General features: G+C 44.6%; 1 protein-coding gene across 1 annotated transcript in view; it reads right to left on the reverse strand.

Annotated features, from left to right (window-relative positions):
• Nucleotides 1-389: 389 nt before the first annotated feature.
• LOC118391504 (mucin-2) overlaps nucleotides 390-23145 on the reverse strand; it is a 55932-nt gene continuing 33176 nt past the window's right edge. Inside the window, exon 4 of the mRNA XM_035782969.1 lies at nucleotides 390-1642. Within this exon, the coding sequence (XP_035638862.1) occupies nucleotides 1441-1642 (202 nt within the window). The 3' untranslated portion in view covers nucleotides 390-1440. The remainder of the gene's footprint in view (nucleotides 1643-23145) is intronic.

Here is a 23145-nt window from a genome sequence, read left to right on the forward strand (position 1 = left end):
GGTTTAGCCCAAAGGTTGCTAGCTAAAACACCTGTGGTGCAGTTAGCCCACTAGCCAGCTAAGACAGTTAAAAGTTCAGCTCGCTAACTCCGAACGGTGGGAATTGACAGAGAGCTAGAGTGGGATGCTATAACAGTGGAGCTCAAATAAAATTGTTTTTGTCAAGTGCTTCGTAAACAACAGGTTTACTTAAGGGGCCTTCCCAACAATGCAGAAAGAAACAATTAGAAATAATAGAAAAATAATATAATGAGGAATAAATACCGAATGAGCAGCGATAACTTGGCTATATACACTGGGTACCACTACCAAGTCGATGTGTAGGGGTACGAGGTAACAACGCTAATTGTGTTTAGGCCAGGCAACAGGTGTTTGTTCTGTAGTTACCCGGCGACAAAAAGCACTGCTAACAAGCTATACCAACTTGTGACTCATCACAAGACTTAATCTTGTAAAAATCAATGACAGCATTAATGACAATATTCCCAAACACGTTGTTGTAAAATACTTTATAGAGCAGTAATCCGTATCTGAAATATAGCAATTCAACCAGTAGAACTGTGTTTTATGTACACTTTAATATGTTTTTTCCCCCTCACTTTTCCTCCTGGTGCCTTTCTCAGCCTGTCTTGTTGTATGTATGTGTGTGGTTTTTGTATAATCAATTCTATTAAAAGTTTTGAATAAGGGTCATCATAATAATTTATTTGTTGAAACGTCTCAGGGTATAAAAGCTGGTGTTCTAACCATCATTTGTCCATTAGTGATGCGGATGGATCCTTCCACTCTTCTCTCTGTACACTCATTCTTTTACGCTCTTTTTTAATCCCACCATGCCCTAACCTTTTATACCTCCTCACTTTCTTAACCTTCATTTTGTCCTTACCCTTTATTTTCATCTTCTACACTTTCACTTCAACAATTGCCTTTACAGTACCTCCCTCCATGCACTTAAAACTGACCACAAGTGCTGAAGAGGCATTTATTGAGGTGCAACTACAACACAAGCATGTTCGTTTCACTCTTCACTCTATAAAGTTCCAACACCAGGAACAGCACAGATTCCATTCATCTACACACTACGGTTCTTCTAGGTCCTTTAACTACTTTTATGTTTCTTTTATACCTCTGTTATTTATGTTTGATTTCTCTTTCTACCTCTTTTATTTATATTTTATATCTATTTTATACCTCTTTTATATCTCCTTTAAACTCTCTTGTTTACTGCTTCTTCTCACACTTGTTTTGAGCTTCCATTTTCTTTCTCTCTCTCCATCCACATCAGGGCTGCACACTTCACACACTACCATTCAGACCCTCACAGTCTATAGAGGAAGCATGTAAAGTACTGTATCCATCTCCGTCCTTCACAATCTTAAGAAGGAGTGGCCTTATTCATTGTGTCCTTCCCTATCCCACCCTCCCTCCAAAGTTTAAAGTTCACAAGAACCAGAAGCACTTCTTCCTGCTTTTCTTGCCGCTGTGAGGGGGGCGTGCCAGTGTCACCGGCAGGGGTGTTTCCTGGCGGTGTGGCGTGGTGGGCTGAGGGGTCACAGTGGGCAGGAGGGAAACCTCCGGAGGGTCCTCTACCCTCCACGTGCGGGTCACTGCCCCCTCCTGCAGTCGGAAGTCATGCTCCACACTGCAAAGGAGGGAGAGAAGGAAGGTTTATGTCACAAATACTCATCTCACATAATCATGTCAACCTGAAAACTGTACCATGCTGGCTTGGATATTTTCTTTTCACATTGGGTGCATTCATAAATTCACTCTGGCAATCTACTGTGATATAAGTGCACTCTGGTTTGATAGCCTCAGAGCGCAGAATAATTGATGCATTTACGAACAACCTACAACCAGTTGTTAAGACAGGTTTCAGTTAACATAAAAAAACACTAACCCTTATACAGTATACTCTTAGAAAAAAAGGGTTCCTCATAGGAGAATCCTTTTTCGTTCCAGGTAGAACATTTTTGGTTTCATGCAAAACCCTCTGTGGAATGGGTTCTGTATGGAACAAAAGGTTTCTACCTGGTACCAAAAAGGGTTCTTCAAATGGTTCTCCTATGAGGACAGCCAAATAACCCTTTAAGGTTCTAGATAGCACCTTTTTTGCAAGAGTATAGCCCTATAACCAGGTCTGCTAGGGCAAGTAAAATTGCCAGTGTGAAGTGTTCTCTCATTTATGTCTGAAAGTAGCTAGCAAGCTAGCCAACTTTAGCCAGTTAACTTCGGTGCTTGACTGCCGTTGTGAGATCAGAACTCTCGGATCAACCCTACTCTTCAGCCCAAGCAGCCAGAGTATCCAGTATGCGCTCCGACCACTCTAATAGTGAATGGCTCGGAATTTACAAACTGAAAATCTGACAACACTCTGAATTTATGAATGTCCCAGAGTGCACTCTGACACTGGAGGCAATTTACCAACGCACCCATTGTCCTTTCCTGCACTCTTAGATATAAGGTGCTATCTAGAACCTAAAATGGTTCTTCGGCTGTCCACAGAGGAGAACCCTTTAAAAAACCCTTTTGGTTCCAGGTAGACCCCTTTTGGGTTATATGTATAACCCTTACCACAGAGGGTTCTACCTGCAACCAAACATTTTTTTTTATCTGGAACCAAAAAGTGTTATCCTATAGGGACAGCTGAAGAACCCCTTTGGAACCCTTTTTTCTAAGTGTGCTTGGTTCCAGCAACTATGTTGGATAAGTAAGCAGATCAGCAGAGTACAGCTTGGCTCGGCTTGGTTCAGCTTGACTCTGTAGTGTGAATGAACCAAAAGAGGGGTAGAAAAAGGAAGGGAAGAAATAAGTCAAATAAAAGGCAGCAAAGATACTGTGTCAGAAGAGATGGACCCAGTATGTAGGAGTAGCGTCAGGTTTAAACTCTGATGCACCCCCTCCACAGTCTTTAAGATATTCAGGTGAGGCATTAATAAATAAACACATTGTAGATAAAGAAAAGCCTATATGGACAATATTTACTGGCTGTACTACTTTTGTCAGCAGTTGCACGTTCAGTATACGAAATTGTGCTTCCCACTGCAAACAGATTTCTTCTCTCTTTTTTGACTTTGCTGCCTGCTGATTCTTGCTGATTACGCAGTGAGTGTCCTAGTTTGCTAGGTAGAGTTTCTCATCACAGCACAGATGCTTAGATGAAGTGAGGAGTCCCTCTTTCAGTGGGAGGAGAGAGAGAGAGAGATGCTGAGGGAGAGACTTGACACAACAGCAGGACCCTGAGCTTCAGAAGAGCAACAACTGCAGAACAATGATATGTAACGGGAGCTTCATATTCCTCTCGAGTCATACTAGCTGTCAGAATTTGCCACACACACATTTAGGAATTCAGGCACTCAGACAGATGCAAGCAGGTAGAGTGGACAAACAGCAGGCAGAAACACTAAATGGGAACATTACAGACAGGGTATGTCAAAGAGGATCCATCCCCACTATACACTACAGACAGTAGCCTCAAGGTGGTGAAAAGCCAGTTCAAAACTAAACCTCTTTTCATAAAGCGCGTTGATGTCTGCTGTGTGGCGACTGCTAAAGCTTCAAACAAAAACACAGACCAACTGTAGCAAAGCATAAATAGTGGAGAGGCAGCATCAAACACTAGCTGAGTAGCCTACTCCCTCTGCCCCATCCTAACACACACACACACACACACACACACACACACACACACACACACACACACACACACACACACACACACACGCGCACACACACACACACACACACACACACACACACACACACACACACACACACACACACACACACACACACACACACACACACACACACACACACACACACACACACACACACACACACACACACACACACACACACACACACACACACACACACACACACACACACACACACACACACACACACCACTATCCCAACATCACTCCCCTGGGGAGATGTCCTGTGTTCGCGCTGTGTTCCTCTGTGCAAATGAATAGCCCCAGTCAGTGGGCCCAGCGTGATCAAGGCTCTAGGGCACTGGAGGGAGCTGTCCTCCCTCAACCTTAATTATCTCGACTAACTTCGAGCAATGAGGAGCCTACGTAGTGACTACAGTACAGTGCTGTGTCAAGAAACTAAGCACCAAATACAACACATGCATGCGCACGCACGCACACACACACACACACACACACACACACACACACACACACACACACACACACACACACACACACACACACACACACACACACACACACACACAAAAACAGATTCCGATAGTGAGATCTAAGAGAAAGTGATAGGTATGGGATTATTTACATGGGATCTTATCGATGATATGCATCTATACAATGTGCGGTGTGTATGCATTTAATCTGATCTTTAATTAGATCTTTTTGAAAATATTTGAAGACATGGTTATTTGAAGAAGTTTGAGAAAATACTGTAAGATGTTATCATATACTGTAAGGAAATATTTGACAGTTTTCTGAGTTTTTCTTGATTCTATTGTAGGGGGGTTATGTTGAACACAGCTATAGCCTAAAAGGACTAGGGAAAGGAGGATCAAAGAGATTCCAAAGTCAACAATAAAATAAATGGGAATGTTCCTCTCAATGCTGAAAAGGTTTTAGCAGGAAGCCATCCCATTCTACTGAGTGGCCTGACCTTGCTCTGCAAACTTTTATATCTTCTGAGACTTGTACTTTTTAAACTATTTTTTTGGTTTGTTTCCACAACTGGGTACCGGTAGTATGCTGAAACAGTAGCGACCTTGCTCAAGGGCACCACAACAACGTACCGCACCAGGGACTTGAATCAGCATCGTTCTGGTCACAACCCCACTAGTCGTCCTAACCCTTAGGTCTTACGGCATATTGTTGCCCTGACAATATTATTAGAGAAAATAAACACAAGAACACTGCCAACTATTGGCTGAAACAATTCTATTAAGGGTAGAGTGACACTCACTCAGATGAGTGTCTGATCATCCAGGATGAAACACCATTTTGTCCAAAGGGAATGGGCTCCGGTGGATTGGATAGTAAAATGTGACCGACCAGCTCGGTTTTATGTAGCAACGTTTGAAATAGACTCAGAGCTATACAATTGAATATCATACACTACAGGTAAGGAACAATGGGAAAGTAATTCTGCTTTGAAAATGTATAAACTTGTAACCCCACTTTTGAGAAAAAGGCTCTTGAATGTTTTGGTACACCTACTGGAGAGCTCTTCTTTGTGTACACCCATTCACCCATCCATCTCTTTAAGGAGTCACATGTGTAAACAACCAAAGATTTCAAGACTAAAGGCTGGTTTATACTACGTCTATCAATATGTCTGTATACAGTTGTCATTCATCACAACAAGGTCATTATTTGCAAGTTAATATAATTAATAGTTAAGATAATTAGAAAAAATAGCTTATGGTTGTAAGTGTGATGAATTAAAAGCAGGGCATTCTACTGGATAATTGTTGGAACTTTTCTCGTTGGCCTAACGTTAAATCCTAATTTGACTTTGGTTGTCCTTCACATGACCGTCTCTGGTAAACACACACTATATCATATAAAATCAAAGTTTATTTGTCACATGCACAGGATATAGAAAGTGTCAAAGGTACAGTGAAATAGCTACTTGCATGTGGAGTCTTGTTTAGACGTAGAATAATATTACTAAACATTTCATACATGTACAGTAATGTTAGCTAGCTGCTTTAAGTTGCAATGAGAACGACTTCTGACAAAATTACAAGCGTATAATACAATGTAGCTAGGTAGACTCTCTTACCCATATACACAATGAACGCTTCTCCCTTTCTGTCACGGATGCCATGGTTGCCCTTAGTTTGAAGATGTAATTTGGAGACAGGTGTTTTATACAACAGCCTTCGACTCCCTCTGCATTTGCAATCAAACGCCTGAAATTTCTCCATCCTCTTGGATATCATACTCTCCTTCCACCGGGCATTCCACTGATTTCAAAATTCAGTCCTCCAGAAAGAGAGCTATCTTTAAAAGAAATCTGAGTTAGAAAGGATTACCTACACATACTGAGCAGCTCATTATAGACAGAAGAGTGCAACATGGCATACCAATCCAAACAGCATGTCCAGCCCATCCATTATTTCAGCCAATCATGGCTAGTGGGAGCGTTCCTGTCTTTTCTGTGGCTAAACCAACTAGGTTCATAATTTAACAATTGTATTTGTATTTACAGATGGCATACACATTTGTTATTAAGGCACATGAAAGTTCACATGTTGAAGAAGGCATTTCTGCTCAAAAACGCATTTTGAAAAAAAACATGTTTACTTTCAAATGCCTCTCCTGTGAGGTAGTGACACGGATCACTACATTTATGATTTCAGTGTTTACCTGTTTTTTATGTATTGGAGATTAAATTAGATTGTACAATTACAGAGGCAGTAAAGTTTTATGCTCACCATCTGTGCTTGATGATATTCCAGGGGACATCATGTAGGAGTTGTTTGATTCAGGTGGGAGATTCAGTATGTCTCAACCCATGACTTTTATATAATATTCATATTTCGGAGTAGCTAGCAGTTAAGGAACAGCAGGTGATGGACATTTCAATCAATCAAACGTATTTTATAAAGCCCTTTTTACATCAGCAGGTGTCAGAAAGTGCCTATACACTTGGAAGAATTTATTCCACATTTACCAGCAGAAAACAGCAAGATATATTTGTAGTTCTCTCCAAGGAACCGGGACTAAACATGTTAAAAGAAAATAACATTTTGTTTTAGTGGGAAACTAAACTGAACATTTTGCTAAAGGCTCAGGGGCTTTAACTCTCTCTTTCTCTTGGTCTCTCTCTCTCCGTCTCTCTCTCTCTCTCTCTCTCTCTCTCTTATACCTGGACCTGGAGACTTGGACACATTTGCATTCTGTTCCACCAAGTACCTCATTGGCATTCAGTTCCCAAACTGTGACCATTCTTTGAAAATAGTCTCTCTTTTTACTTGAGTACACCATCAGGACGGGCAGATTGTGTAGTGAGCTATAAAGAATGTGTGTCATAGAGACCAAAGTGCCGTTGTTTAGGTGTTTTATAACGTATCCAGAGGGGTGCCATTTTGTAGGCTGTTATCCTATTAGTTTAGTCTCTCCAACAGTATGTTATCAAGCACTGCTGGACAACAGTGGCTGACACCATTTTAACTACTTTCAGGTATGAAACAAACAGACACTCATAATATAAAATATACAATTCCCAGTTTATGCTTCAAAACCAACTTTATAAGAGGTTTTAAAAATAGGCTCTATTGGACTCAAACTTACATGACACACAGTGGGACATTGTTGGCAAAATAGATGGATGCAGTTCAATGCATGATTCATTTAATTCACCAATACATTTCTTGATAGTCCCCAAAAATACTGCTATCAGGTTATAAATCACAGATGGCCTGGTACATTGCTTGCTGCATCCACACATTCGGGATTCACTGTTTCAGTTTCAACGACTCAATATTTTGAATAAAAACGCACGACTGTAAATAAGGCTGGGAATGCGAATACAAACTATCAAGGACAATGATCACAAGTCAGTCGTAACGTGCCCAATAGGCTAGCGCACATGTCAATCTAAAGGTCCGCGGGCCGAATATAATACACAGCATATTATGCACATCTGCAAGCATAGCAGCAAAGGCTGGACAAATATTATTGATCTTTTCTTTTGTTTTAATGTTAAAATTATATATACATATATATCCTATGTACATAAGTGGGAATTATAACGGGCCATATCCTTTCAAATAAAACAATAAAGCAAAAGCCTGCGGAGTTCTGTCATACTATCCAGGTCTATGCACAAACAGTTCGAGATCCAGAAATAAGTCCCTCACTGTTGCCGCTTGTTATAGACCCCCTACCAGCTCCTAGCTGTGCCCTGGACACCATATGTTAATTGATTGCCCCCCATCTTTCATCAGAGTTTGTACTGCTTGGTGACCTAAATTGGGATATGCTTAACACCCCGGCCATCCAACAATCTCAGCTAGATGCCCTCAATCCCACACAAATGATCAAGGAACCTACCAGTACAACCCCAAATCCGTAAACATGCGCACCTTCATGGGCCCTCTAAAAGGGCTCTCTAAATACACCTCTGCTGTTTTCAACCAGGATCTCAGCGATCACTGCCTCATTGCCTGCTTCCGTTATGGGTCCATGGTCAAACAACCACCCCTCATCACTGTCAAACACTCCCTAAAACACTTCTGCGAGCAGGCCTGGCCAGGGTATCCTGGAAGGATATAGACTCAACAGCCTTGGTTTCTCTAATGACTGCTTCACCTGTTTCACAAACTACTTCTCAGATAGAGTTCAGTGTGTCAAATCGGAGGGCCTGTTGTCCAGACCTCTGGCAGTCTCTATGGAGGTGCCACAGGGTTCAATTCTCGGGCAGACTCTTTTCTCTGTATATATCAATGATGTCGCTCTTGCTGCAGATGATTCTTTGATCCACCTCTAGGCAGACGACACCATTCTGTATACATCTGGCCTTTCTTTGAACACTGTGCTAACAAACCTCCAGACGAGCTTCAGTGCCATACAATACTCCTTCGGTGGCCTCCAACTGCTCTCAAATGCTAGTAAAATGAAATGCATGCTCTTCAACCGATCGCTACCCAACCGCCCATCGAGCATCACTATTCTGGACGGTTCTGACTTAGATTACGTGGACAACTACAAATACCTAGGTGTCATGGCTAGACTGTCGTGGGTGGAAGAAGAGGAGGACCAATGCGTAGCGTGGTAAACAACTGAAGACTGGGGGGGGGGGGACAAACAAACAGTCCTGTACGTTGAAGAAAAACACAGAACAGAAAATAATCACCCACAACTCAAGGGTGAAAACAGGCTGCCTAAGTATGTTTCTCAATCAGGGACAACGATTGACAGCTGCCTCTGATTGAGAACCATACCAGGCCAAACAGAAATACCAAGTCACAGAAAAAATAACATAGACTGCCCACCCAACTCACGCCCTGACCATACTAAAACAAAGACATCACAAAGGAACTAAGGTCAGAACTTGACAGATAGTGTGGTCGACAGCTTATCGTAAGGTACTCTACCTCAGGCGAGCAATACCTAGAGACTTCTTTATTATTAGACACCGCGCACCAGTTGTTATTGACAAAAAGACACACACCCCCACCCCTCGTCTTACCAGAGGTAGCGTCTCTGTTCTGTCGGTGCATGAAAAATCCCACCAGCTCTATATTGTCTGTTTCTTCGTTCAGCCATGCTTCGGTGAAACATAAGATGTTACAGTTTTTAATGTCCCGTTTGGTAGGATAATCTTCATAGTAGGTCCTCACTTTTTATTTTCTAACTATTGCACGTTAGCAAGGAGAATGGAAGGCATTGGGTGTTTATTTGCTCGCCTCTGGCTTCTCAGCAGGATCCCCGATCTGCGTCCCCTTTTCCGGCGTATTTTCTCCACGCAAAAGGCGGGAATCTGGGCCTGCTCCAGTGAAAGCAGTATATCCTTCTCGTTGGACTCGTTAAAGTTTATTTCAGTCGGCGCTGAATAATCTCTTTTCTGATGTCCAGAAGTTTTCGGTCATAAGAGCCGGTAGCAGCAACATTATGTACACAATAAGTTTAAAAATAAGTTAAACAAAACGCAAAAAATAACAAAATTGCACAATTGGTTGGGAGAATGTAAAACGTCAGCCATGTTCTTCGGCACCATCTTCCCTCATTAGATTTAAGCTCATCTCGCTCTGGATAGCATTAGTTGATCTTGTTATTGTTGATGTGCATAGGCAAATGAGGGACAGAGAGCCTAACTTTTCATGGTTGTTTGATCAATAGGACTGTGAAGTTCTCAAATGTAAGAGAACTCCTGTGGTATTTGCATATTTACAGAAATCCATTCAGGTGTATTTTGTGGCTTTTGGCAAATGCGTTTTAATGATCTACGGTCGCGCTGTTGCTACTGCCTATAAACACACAGTCCAGTTCAAAGTGAATTGCAGGCACATGTGGCAAATGGCTTATATGCATATAGGCCTACTTTAGCTCTGATTGGCTATGGCGCACCGGTCTGAGTAGACTCCGGTCCTGGACAAGACAGATGTTTTTATTCCATTTTATTTACTGCAGTGTCTATCAATTGTCCAAACGCATGTTACTTTCCCACTCTATATTGCTATAGAATTTTCACAAATGCCTTACTATACGTCATTCCCAAACATTCTATGGATTTATGAAAACGTGAAAATGACCATATCTAAGTGCTTGCTTGTCAGAAAATGTTTTTTTTAAATTGTCAGATTTTTCCTGGGGGTGTACATGAACAGGTTTGAATACGATTTCATGTTGCTAAAACACTGTCAGTTCCACTTTAAATATAACCTTTCAAACTGACATTTAGTAGTAGAACTAAGCGAGAGGGGGTGCACTTTCAGTATATAGCTTTAATCCAGCTGCATCATAGGATCCTAATATACTAAAGTGCACACACACAGAGAGATAAATGCAAACATGCCTGTGTGTATGCTTGTATGTGTGCGTGCTCTTTAAAATAGGTAGTTTGGCTACTCAGTGATGGTGAATTAAAAAGCGAGTTGAGGTGATGGATGGCTGAATACTGCCTTTGTTTGTCCTGAGACTAACTGCTGCGCTGTTGAGCTATTGAATGATAGCTGCTGGAACGAAAGGGACTGATGGATGGATGGAAGAAAGAAAGAAAGAAAGAAAGAAAGAAAGAAAGAAAGAAAGAAAGAAAGAAAGAAAGAAAGAAAGAAAGAAAGAAAGAAAGAAAGAAAGGAGGAATGGGTGGATGGATACAGATGATATTTCAGGAGGAGAGGTGTGACACCTTACTGGAGGAATGGAGGGATGGGGAAGAGAGAGAGAGAGGGAGAGAGAGAGAGAGAGAGGTAAATATCACTTAGCATCTCTCCAACTGTCTCTCCCATTCACTCACACATGAACACACTCATAGCAACCACGTTGAGCTTACTCTTTTCGTTTGTTTTTTAGTCTTTTTACATTTTCGGCCTGTGAAGGTTAAGATGATCCCAAGGGGAGTGGCAAAAATATGGTTGAGGAGTGGAGCGAGAGAGTGGTGGAAGGGGAGGGTAGGGGAGGGGTGTGCAGAGAGGCAGGAAATATGGAACAGGCTGAGAGGAATGGGCAGGAACACACTTCATGCTCCACAAAACTTGACATCCTCGGGCGACTGATGGAGGATGGCGGTCACCGACAGCAGAGGCCAGGCATATCAACCTGACCACAACGTTTTCTTAATGGTGCTCTGTAGAAGGGATGGAAGAAGGAATGAATGCTGAGAACTAATGGTGCAGTCCATTAGGTGAGGACTACTGGTGCAGTCCATTAGGTGAGAACTACTGGTGCAGTCCATTAGGTGAGAACTACTGGTGCAGTCCATTAGGTGAGAACTACTGGTGCAGTCCCATTAGGTGAGAACTACTGGTGCAGTCCATTAGGTGAGAACTACTGGTGCAGTCCATTAGGTGAGAACTACTGGTGCAGTCCATTAGGTGAGAACTACTGGTGCAGTCCCATTAGGTGAGAACTACTGGTGCAGTCCCATTAGGTGAGAACTACTGGTGCAGTCCATTAGGTGAGAACTACTGGTGCAGTCCCATTAGGTGAGAACTACTGGTGCAGTCCATTAGGTGAGAACTACTGGTGCAGTCCATTAGGTGAGAACTACTGGTGCAGTCCATTAGGTGAGAACTACTGGTGCAGTCCCATTAGGTGAGAACTACTGGTGCAGTCCCATTAGGTGAGAACTACTGGTGCAGTCCATTAGGTGAGAACTACTGGTGCAGTCCATTAGGTGAGAACTACTGGTGCAGTCCATTAGGTGAGTGCAGTCCCATTAGGTGAGAACTACTGGTGCAGTCCATTAGGTGAGAACTACTGGTGCAGTCCCATTAGGTGAGAACTACTGGTGCAGTCCATTAGGTGAGAACTACTGGTGCAGTCCATTAGGTGAGAACTACTGGTGCAGTCCATTAGGTGAGAACTACTGGTGCAGTCCCATTAGGTGCAATATGGATTTGTAAAAGGAACAGTGCAGTGATATGAAATTACACTTTTATAATTAACCTAAAGCAATCAGACCTATTCTTACTTCAGATGGGTTGGGTTAAATGCAGAAGACACATTTCAGTTTAATGTTTACAGTTGGTCAACTGACTAGGTTTCCCTTTCCCTTTCCTTTTTATATTTAGTCTCTCCCAGACTTCCACCACCATAAAAATAATTTTAGTCAGCTGAAGCAAACAAACAGTTTTTGTCTGTAACTTTTTTGGTTATTGAATTATTCACCAAAATACTTTAACATTTACAGACGTTTCTGTAAATGATAATATATGATATTGAGTCTATCTGCTAGTTTAACATTATTGGACAAATAGAACCATCTCACTGGTTGATTCAACGTTGTTTCCACGTCATTTCAACCCAAAACATCTATTTGATGAAGTTCACTCAACATGGAAAACTGATTGGATTTTCAAAAAAGTAATCACCCAATGGGCATTTTGATTTTTTTTTACCTAAAAAATAAATGTACTTATCATATATCATATATACTTATCAAAACAAGACATTGAACTGACGTCTGTGGGATCCTTCTCATATTGCATCCAAATAGCAGATTCATCCTCTTACATTAAGAGACGACCTATTTCAGCAGATTGGGGATTGTGCTAATGTAAGCGGTTTAGCTTGGCTAATTTAGCTGTGGGTGTGATGTGAGTGTGATTAGTATTTATATTACACAGCCACATTAGGCAGTTTATTCTTGTTATGTACGGCACTCTCTTCCCTGTTTCAAAGACATGATGGCATGACACGGATGGATACCATCTGGTATCAATATTGGCATGAGCAGTATCTGTGATTATTGCCAAAGACAGCATAAACAAGGGTTCTCTATCATTCCTTATCTCTCTCTCTCTCTCTCTCTCTCTCTCTCTCTCTCTCTCTCTCGCTCACACACACACACACACACACACACACACACACACACACACACACACACACACACACACACACACACACACACACACACACACACACACACACACACACACACACACACACACACACACACACACACACACACACACACACGTTTCAGTTTCAGAAATAAACACCTGCAGTCACATACAAACATACTATACAACAAAACATTTTTACATCTCAATAGAGTACGCTGTTAAATTAATGTCATTTATGGATCCCTGGTTTACAGCAATAACAACATGTGCCATTACATTATGTCACAGTGTGCATTATTGTATCCTATTATGTTCACTTGAAGGTGTGTGTAGCTCAATTATAATGTGGATCTCGCTGAGAGAAGAGCCAGATCATGCTGGCTGAGCATCATATCCTTGTGCTATTTCATCCAAATGGGAATCGAACCCACAGGGTTTCTTCCACCTCTCCCCTGTGAGCCGCCTGTTGCTCTATGGCCTGGCTGCCCCTGAAGGAAAAAGATGGATTGCATCAGGAGCACAGCGCACTACCGACCCTGCCCTTTACAAACACACATGCACACGCGTGTACACACACACCATCTACTCCATTGTCCACCTCATCCGCAGGCCGCTAACTCAGATACACTGACAGGGTATTTAGCGAAAGGTCGGCGTAAAGAATCGGACAAATCCCTCTTTAGAAAAACACGATTCCTACTCATCTTGTTCTGCAGAATGCACACGTCCAGTCTATCGTTTAACGCTTTGCTCTTTCTGTTCTTCTCTTTCTTACACAACCACCACACAGACATACCATTGGAGGTCGGTGCTATTTAAGATGAGGGAGACAGATTTTTTGTTTATGAGCATGGCCTTATTTCTATTACAGCATACTGGATGACTGTCATTCATATTCCATTCATCCAGCTCAATGTAACATCAATAGGTTTAGGCTGCTACATGATACTCTTATTTTCCCTCCCAACATGAGGTTGCTACAACCTAGCCTATTAATGAAAGTTTACAACGTAGGTGCACATAGGTCAAGAGAAAGATTTGAGGTGGCAGACAGTGACATATGGAGAGACAGTGACACATTCAATACCGCCTTGCACAGTCTTGCCTGCATCTAGCTGATCTACGGTGTAATCATTAGTCCAACAGTAGCAAACAAGAGTTTCTATTGGACAAATTCAGGTATGTTTATCCCCGTTTTGTTCCATTTGCAAAACATTTTTCAACAGAATGAATACACATAAACATAGTTCACTTTCATAGCAGCCACTTCGTAGTCCTTCTCACATTTCCACTCTCTCCTACATTTTAGTCATTTAGCAGACACTCCTATCCAGAGAGTACTTAGTGCATAGTATATTTTCTTTGTACTGGTCCCCTGTGGGAATCAAATCCACAACCCTCGCACTATGCTCTACCAACGGAGCCACAGTACATGGGACTCTCCTTTGCTCACCTTTTCCCTCCACTTCTGGACTTCAATGTACAACACATCAGCTGTCTGTGACCAGGCAAAAACAAAACATTTCCAAGCCAAACCATATAACCGCTAACCCCTATATCATTGTCACCATTTTAGCTAAAGTAACATCATAGTCAACATAACTAATAGAACTAACACATTAGTAAATCCGCTACAATCATGCAGCACAGTAAGCAGTCAGTAAGCAGTTTAGCAGTTACACCGGTGGGCCCCGTGTCAATAAATTAGTAAAACCAAAAGCTTACCTTAACTAGGAAGAGTTCCGTTCCAGTGTTGGATAGTCATAGTCAGAAAGCTAACATAGCATCCCTCTGTTTGAGCCGGGTGTTTGAGTTGGCAAAACTAGCCAGCTGCATTTGCTAGCTACTGTAAGTAAGTGAAATTTTGAAATCGCTCTCATTTTTCCATTTTTTAAAGAAATGAATTTGTTCCAAACGGTTTGACTATTGTCTTTCTCTCTCTACATTTTAATTACTATGTAAGTCTGAGAATCATGAGCCTACTAGGTTTTGCATTGAAGTCAATGTACCCAGAGGTGGACAGAAGCTAGTTGTCCTCTGGTACACCATTGTGCTACCCTACAGAGTGCTTTTGAGGCTACTGTAGACCTTCATTGCAAAACAGTGTGTTTTAATCAATTATTTGGTGATGTGAATATATTTAGTATAGTTAAAAAGGATAACTCTTTTAATGTTTTACTATTTTTATTTATATGAAATTCACTGAGAAGGATGGTCCTCCCCTTCCTCTTCTGAGGAGTCTCCACTGACACACACACATACACATACATGCACTCTCTCTCTCGCTCTCTCGCTCATTTGTAGGAGCCTAATGTGATTTCCTACTCTACCAGGGCTTTCCACAACCTTTTACGATCATTTCAGGTACCGTCGTTGTCGTCAATGTTTAATGAATGACTTTAGGGTTTGCACCGTGTGAGAAGACTTCCTTCCAGAGATGTAGTCACACAGAAAGTTCATCTTGGTCAGAAGTCAGTAAGTGTTTGTAAGGCATAACAGAGGAGACTAGAAGACGAAGGATATATAGTGGCTGTTCTGCTGTTGTATTGTAAAGCAGGTTTTGATTCGTCAGGACATAAGGAAATATTTTGTTCTAATTCATTCAGTTGTCAAGGTGGAAAACAAACTGGTAAATAACCCACCCACGCAGTACCTATTCCTCTCACCTTCTGTGGCCTCCCTCAGCCTTCCTCCCCACGCAGTACCTATTCCTCTCACCTTCTGTGGCCTCCCTTCAGCCTTCCTCCCCACGCAGTACCTATTCCTCTCACCTTCTGTGGCCTCCCTTCAGCCTTCCTCCCCACGCAGTACCTATTCCTCTCACCTTCTGTGGCCTCCCTTCAGCCTTCCTCCCCACGCAGTACCTATTCCTCTCACCTTCTGTGGCCTCCCTTCAGCCTTCCTCCCCACGCAGTACCTATTCCTCTCACCTTCTGTGGCCTCCCTTCAGCCTTCCTCCCCACGCAGTACCTATTCCTCTCACCTTCTGTGGCCTCCCTTCAGCCTTCCTCCCCACGCAGTACCTATTCCTCTCACCTTCTGTGGCCTCCCTTCAGCCTTCCTCCCCACGCAGTACCTATTCCTCTCACCTTCTGTGGCCTCCCTTCAGCCTTCCTCCCCACGCAGTACCTATTCCTCTCACCTTCTGTGGCCTCTCACCTTCAGCCTTCCTCCCCACGCAGTACCTATTCCTCTCACCTTCTGTGGCCTCCCTTCAGCCTTCCTCCCCACGCAGTACCTATTCCTCTCACCTTCTGTGGCCTCCCTTCAGCCTTCCTCCCCACGCAGTACCTATTCCTCTCACCTTCTGTGGCCTCCCTTCAGCCTTCCTCCCCACGCAGTACCTATTCCTCTCACCTTCTGTGGCCTCCCTTCAGCCTTCCTCCCCACGCAGTACCTATTCCTCTCACCTTCTGTGGCCTCCCTTCAGCCTTCCTCCCCACGCAGTACCTATTCCTCTCACCTTCTGTGGCCTCCCTTCAGCCTTCCTCCCTTCCCTTCCTCTCTCCTCCTCTTCTCTTCTTCCCTCTCCTCCTTTCCCCTCTCCTCTTTTCCCCTTCCCCTTCCTCTGAGTATGCACCAAGCTTTCTCCCCATCATCCCTCATCCCTCTTTAGGTGTGAAATGCATTGGTATTCTGCGGAGCAGAGAGATGGGAGGGGAAAGTGACACAGCCAATCTAATAGAGGAGGCGGTCATGCCTGATGTCTGTCAAAAAACATATTTCTGAGGATCAATCCGTGAAAATACCCAGCTGTCACATCCAATGAGCTATCCCTTTTCACAGAAAAATGTCTTCATGTAGTTGCCAAGCCCTGCTATGGCTCGGGCTCAGACTCAGGCTCCGCATTGAGGAAGTGAGGGAGATGCCAATGAAAGCAGACGTGAACCCAAAACCCGGGACGATGGTAGCATTCTGGGTCTCTGGAGCTCTGCAGCCAGCCAGAAGCACATTATGAATGTCATAAGAGAAGTGAAACTTACAGTGGTGATTTTAGAATGTAAATCTTGATGGGGCAAACTCAGCATTTGTTCTTTTTAGATGCATGCCAATGAAGCCACTATACAACATAAACAATACATTAATTGCACTATAATGGTGACAAACCGTGCCCACAAACTGTTAGGGCCTACATAAAGCTGTGCCAACAGTGGAGCTTTCATTTCAGCACCATGGAGTGAATCCTTACCACCCCTATACCTGGCGGAGCCTAGTTTAGCAGAGAAACAGCTCATTCAACCACATTTACTTGCTTTTTAAAAACCATAGCTGATATGGCTGATTTGCTTAAATTAACACATTTTTTACTGACTCCTTGTGGATTTGTGTTACTTGATAAGAACCACATTCTCCTGCAATAATAATGAATGCCAACATGAGTTCACTTTTGAACCATACACAAACATTATTACATTTATGTTCAGTAAATTCACAATGTTTATTCTTATATCATTAACAGCTGTAAGTATAAGTGCAAGCAAACGAACTGCGACGGGATAGACCTATTCGTTCAGCGACAGGAATGAAGAGAGATGTTCAGATAAATTCAGCCAGATGTTGAGGCGTGAACTTTACTCTTCTTTAAGTCACAACACAGAGAAAGAGAGAGAGAGAGATGGAGGGAGGGAGGGAGGGAGAGCGAGACGTGGACTCAGAGGTTAGCCTACTGTTTGACATATTGTATCATGTGCTCTAAAAAGCAAGGAAAATACAATCACGAGGATCGACTTTTATAGACAATATATCGACGCACAGACAGCGCATTAGGCAAACAAAACAACCCTTGCAATATCAACTGGAATTACATGTGTCTATTACTGAACATTTTTTGTATTTTTCTTTTGTTAATGGGAAGTGACTGTCACTGGCGAACATGGTTACAGACCCAACAACATTATCCCTCCTGGTGTAGAAAAGCACATGAGGTGATTATAATACACAAAGTAAGCAAAACAATGATATGCATCATTCTAACATGACCTAAATGATGAATAAGATACTAATGTGATAGCCATATAAGAAATATAACAATGGCATAATGGGAGGAGGAGTGGATAAGAGGCGTCATTTCGAATAAGACATGAGCAAGCTGAGACTGATGTAGCCTATTTGCCTATTTTTTCATCCACACAATTTAATGCACGCTATGATCCTGGCAATCACGTACTGTACCTACTCTCCTCCGTCTGTTGGTTGTGAAGGTCACGGCTTGTCTGTATGTGGCGTCTAGCTGAGCCACAACGTTTGATTTCCCCAGTTTAAAAGCGTTGTCTACTTGTGATGCACAATTTTCATGTTTTGAGACAGTAAGCCACTGCTTCCTTCCACTTGGTTGAATTTGCAATGTTTATGTAAAATGGTCCAAGAGCACCGAGACTCATGATATTGACATGATCAGTCCAATCAAAGCTACGGGAGATATAACATGAATTGACATAATTTTATCTGTGGCCAATGACCTTGAGCCTTCTTGGATGGGCATTTCTACTGTCAATCCATGTTAACACCCCAGGTGGACTTGAACTCCTTAGTTCTCCCATAGATTCCGCGGTGATGTAGTGTCCCCATGAGTGACAGAACCCTGAGCCAATCACAGCATTACCAGAGTCCGCTCTGTGCTTTCGCTGGCTGGCACTCCACCACAGAAAGCACTGTGCTATTCTGAAACAGCTGCATTATGGAGCTGCCTTACTCAAAGAAAAATACCATGTTTTTATGCTGCTTTAATAACTCAGGGATTTTTAAAATATTTTTTTACATTGTTTGCTAAACTAATATGTGACACAAATAAATGCTAGAATTACATGTAAAACTGGCCAACTTTTGTATTGTTATTATAATTTTTTAAACAGGTGGGGCTGCCACTGGATAGGGGACTCTTTCACCACAGCTGATGTCCCTTGAGTGCAAGAAAGAGATGCTGTGCTTTGTTTCTACTAGATTCTACACTTTGCACTGGTCTCAAACACACACACGGACACACACACTCACTCACTGGATCTTTTTGGAGGGAATATACCCATTTGATCTTTTAACCCACCGAACAGTGTGCAGTGTGCCCTTTTGCTAATACTTACAGCACCGGAACTGACAAGGAACTGGGACCTTGATGGTTTGAGTGAGTCATGTCCTTTTAAAAAATGCATTTAATTCCGTTAAAGTCTATCAATTCCTGTCATCCCTCTCTCCTGTCATCCCTCCCTCTTGATACCTTGATAAGCTCCTTTCCTGAGGACGGCTCACCTCTCACAGTGCTGGGCGACTTTAACCTCCCCACGTCTACCTTTGACTCATTCCTCTCTGCCTCCTTCTTTCCACTCCTCTCCTCTTTTGACCTCACCCTCTCACCTTCCCCCCCTACTCACAAGGCAGGCAATACGCTCGACCTCATCTTTACTAGATGCTGTTCTTCCACTAATCTCATTGCAACTCCCCTCCAAGTCTCTGACCACTACCTTGTATCCTTTTCCCTCTCGCTCTCATCTAACACCTCCCACACTGCCCCTACTCGGATGGTATCGCGCCGTCCCAACCTTCGCTCTCTCTCCCCCGCTACTCTCTCCTCTTCCATCCTATCATCTCTTCCCTCTGCTCATACCTTCTCCAACCTATCTCCTGAATCTGCCTCCTCAACCCTCCTCTCCTCCCTTTCTGCATCCTTTGACTCTCTATGTCCCCTATCCTCCAGGCCGGCGCGGTCCTCCCCTCCCGCCCCGTGGCTCGACGACTCATTGCGAGCTCACAGAACAGGGCTCCGGGCAGCTGAGCGGAAATGGAGGAAAACTCGCCTCCCTGCGGACCTGGCATCCTTTCACTCCCTCCTCTCTACATTTTCCTCCTCTGTCTCTGCTGCTAAAGCCATTTTCTACCACTCTAAATTCCAAGCATCTGCCTCTAACCCTAGGAAGCTCTTTGCCACCTTCTCCTCACTCCTGAATCCTCCTCCCCCTCCCCCTCCTCCCTCTCTGCAGATGACTTCGTCAACCATTTTGAAAAGAAGGTCGACGACATCCGATCCTCGTTTGCTAAGTCAAACGGCACCGTTGGTTCTGCTCACACTGCCCTACCCTGTGCTCTGTCTCCAGATGAAATCTTGCGTCTTGTGACGGCCGGCCGCCCAACAACCTGCCCGCTTGACCCTATCCCCTCCTCTCTTCTCCAGACCATTTCCGGAGACCTTCTCCCTTACCTCACCTCGCTCATCAACTCATCCCTGACCGCTGGCTACGTCCCTTCCGTCCTCAAGAGAGCGAGAGTTGCACCCTTCTGAAAAAACCTACACTCAATCCCTCCGATGTCAACAACTACAGACCAGTATCCCTTCTTTCTTTTCTCTCCAAAACTCTTGAACGTGCCGTCCTTGGCCAGCTCTCCCGCTATCTCTCTCTGAATGACCTTCTTGATCCAAATCAGTCAGGTTTCAAGACTAGTCATTCAACTGAGACTGCTCTTCTCTGTATCATGGAGGCGCTCCGCACCGCTAAAGCTAACTCTCTCTCCTCTGCTCTCATCCTTCTAGACCTATCGGCTGCCTTCGATACTGTGAACCATCAGATCCTCCTCTCCACCCTCTCCGAGTTGGGCATCTCCGGCGCGGCCCACGCTTGATTGCGTCCTACCTGACAGGTCGCTCCTACCAGGTGGCGTGGCGAGAATCTGTCTCCTCACCACGCGCTCTCACCACTGGTGTCCCCAGGGCTCTGTTCTAGGCCCTCTCCTATTCTCGCTATACACCAAGTCACTTGGCTCTGTCATAACCTCACATGGTCTCTCCTATCATTGCTATGCAGACGACACACAATTAATCTTCTCCTTTCCCCCTTCTGATGACCAGGTGGCGAATCGCATCTCTGCATGTCTGGCAGACATATCAGTGTGGATGACGGATCACCACCTCAAGCTGAACCTCGGCAAGACGGAGCTGCTCTTCCTCCCGGGAAGGACTGCCCGTTCCATGATCTCGCCATCACGGTTGACAACTCCATTGTGTCCTCCTCCCAGAGCGCTAAGAACCTTGGCGTGATCCTGGACAACACCCTGTCGTTCTCAACTAACATCAAGGCGGTGGCCCGTTCCTGTAGGTTCATGCTCTACAACATCCGCAGAGTACGACCCTGCCTCACACAGGAAGCGGCGCAGGTCCTAATCCAGGCACTTGTCATCTCCCGTCTGGACTACTGCAACTCGCTGTTGGCTGGGCTCCCTGCCTGTGCCATTAAACCCCTACAACTCATCCAGAACGCCGCAGCCCGTCTGGTGTTCAACCTTCCCAAGTTCTCTCACGTCACCCCGCTCCTCCGCTCTCTCCACTGGCTTCCAGTTGAAGCTCGCATCTGACCATGGTGCTTGCCTACGGAGCTGTGAGGGGAACGGCACCTCAGTACCTCCAGACTCTGATCAGGCCCTACACCCAAACAAGGGCACTGCGTTCATCCACCTCTGGCCTGCTCGCCTCCCTACCACTGAGGAAGTACAGTTCCCGCTCAGCCCAGTCAAAACTGTTCGCTGCTCTGGCCCCCCAATGGTGGAACAAACTCCCTCACGACGCCAGGACAGCGGAGTCAATCACCACCTTCCGGAGACACCTGAAACCCCACCTCTTTAAGGAATACCTAGGATAGGATAAGTAATCCTACCCACCCCCCTTTAAGATTTAGATGCACTATTGTAAAGTGACTATTCTACTGGATGTCATAAGGTGAATGCACCAATTTGTAAGTCGCTCTGGATAAGAGCGTCTGCTAAATGACTTAAATGTAAATGTAAATGTAAGGTTTTTTAACATGCAGACAGCGTAACATGCTCAGTCGCAAGGACAGCCCAGCCCAGCCCAGCCCAGCCCAGTCCAGCCCAGTCCAGCCCAGTCCAGCTCAGTCCAGCCCAGTCCAGCTCAGTCCAGCCCAGTCCAGCTCAGTCCAGCCCAGTCCAGCCCAGTCCAGCCCAGCCCAGCCCAGCCCAGTCCAGCTCAGTCCAGCCCAGTCCAGCCCAGCCCAGCCCAGCCCAGTCCAGCCCAGCTCAGTCCAGCCCAGTCCAGCTCAGTCCAGCCCAGTCCAGCTCAGTCCAGCCCAGTCCAGCCCAGTCCAGCTCAGTCCAGCCCAGTCCAGCCCAGTCCAGCTCAGTCCAGCCCAGTCCAGCCCAGTCCAGCCCAGTCCAGTCCAGTCCAGTCCAGCTCAGTCCAGCCCAGTCCAGCCTCAGTCCAGCCCAGTCCAGCCCAGTCCAGTCCAGCTCAGTCCAGCCGAGTCCAGCCTCAGTCCAGCCCAGTCCAGCCCAGTCCAGCTCAGTCCAGCCCAGTCCAGCTCAGTCCAGCCCAGTCCAGCCTCAGTCTAGCCCAGTCCAGCCCAGTCCAGCCCAGTCCAGCTCAGTCCAGCCCAGTCCAGCCCAGTCCAGCCCTCTGGCGCGGATCTTTCAGACACCGACCAGACGAGTCCTGAGGAGAGCCGTTTTGTCCCTTTAACTCTATTATCATTTAAAAAATATTTTAACACATTGATGAATATTTAAAGCAGATTAATATTTCACCGTGGCACACCGCAGTCAGGAGATGAGAAAAAAAGATAGGAAAAGCAGCAGAAAAAGAGAGAGAGGAGAGAGAGAAGGGAGAGAGACGAGAGAGAGGAGAGAGAGAGGGGAGAGAGACGAGAGAGAGGAGAGAGAGAGAGGGGAGAGAGAGGAGAGAGAGGAGAGAGAGTGAAAGAGACATTGAGATGCAGGGAGAGTCACCTCTTCTTCTTCCAACATGCAGTCTCGCTAGTCCTCTGCCTTGCCCAGGTCTCTTCTCCTTTCCTTTCCTTTCCTTTCCTTTCCTTTCCTTTCCTTTCCTCTCCTCTCCTCTCCTCTCCTCTGATGCATAGTCAGTCAGAGGACAGTGTAGTGTGTGAGAGCCCAGTACTGTCAACCAGTGTTGTGTCAGTGGAGTTCTGTTGCGGGAAAGCGCTGAGTCATGATGTATGTGTGTGGAGAGAAGGAGAACGATGAGTTGGTAGGCGCTGTCAGGGGACGTTCATCTCAAACCCATGAGACGGATCATTACGAGTTCACACTTGCTCTAGTGACTCAATCCTCTACTCTCCCCTCTACTCCCTCCTTTGCCCCGCAGACCCAGCCGAGACTCTTCTGCATTTGCAAGACACTCTACA

Source organism: Oncorhynchus keta, chromosome 12 (assembly GCF_023373465.1).
Source record: "Oncorhynchus keta strain PuntledgeMale-10-30-2019 chromosome 12, Oket_V2, whole genome shotgun sequence".
Taxonomy (NCBI): Eukaryota; Metazoa; Chordata; class Actinopteri; order Salmoniformes; family Salmonidae; genus Oncorhynchus; species Oncorhynchus keta.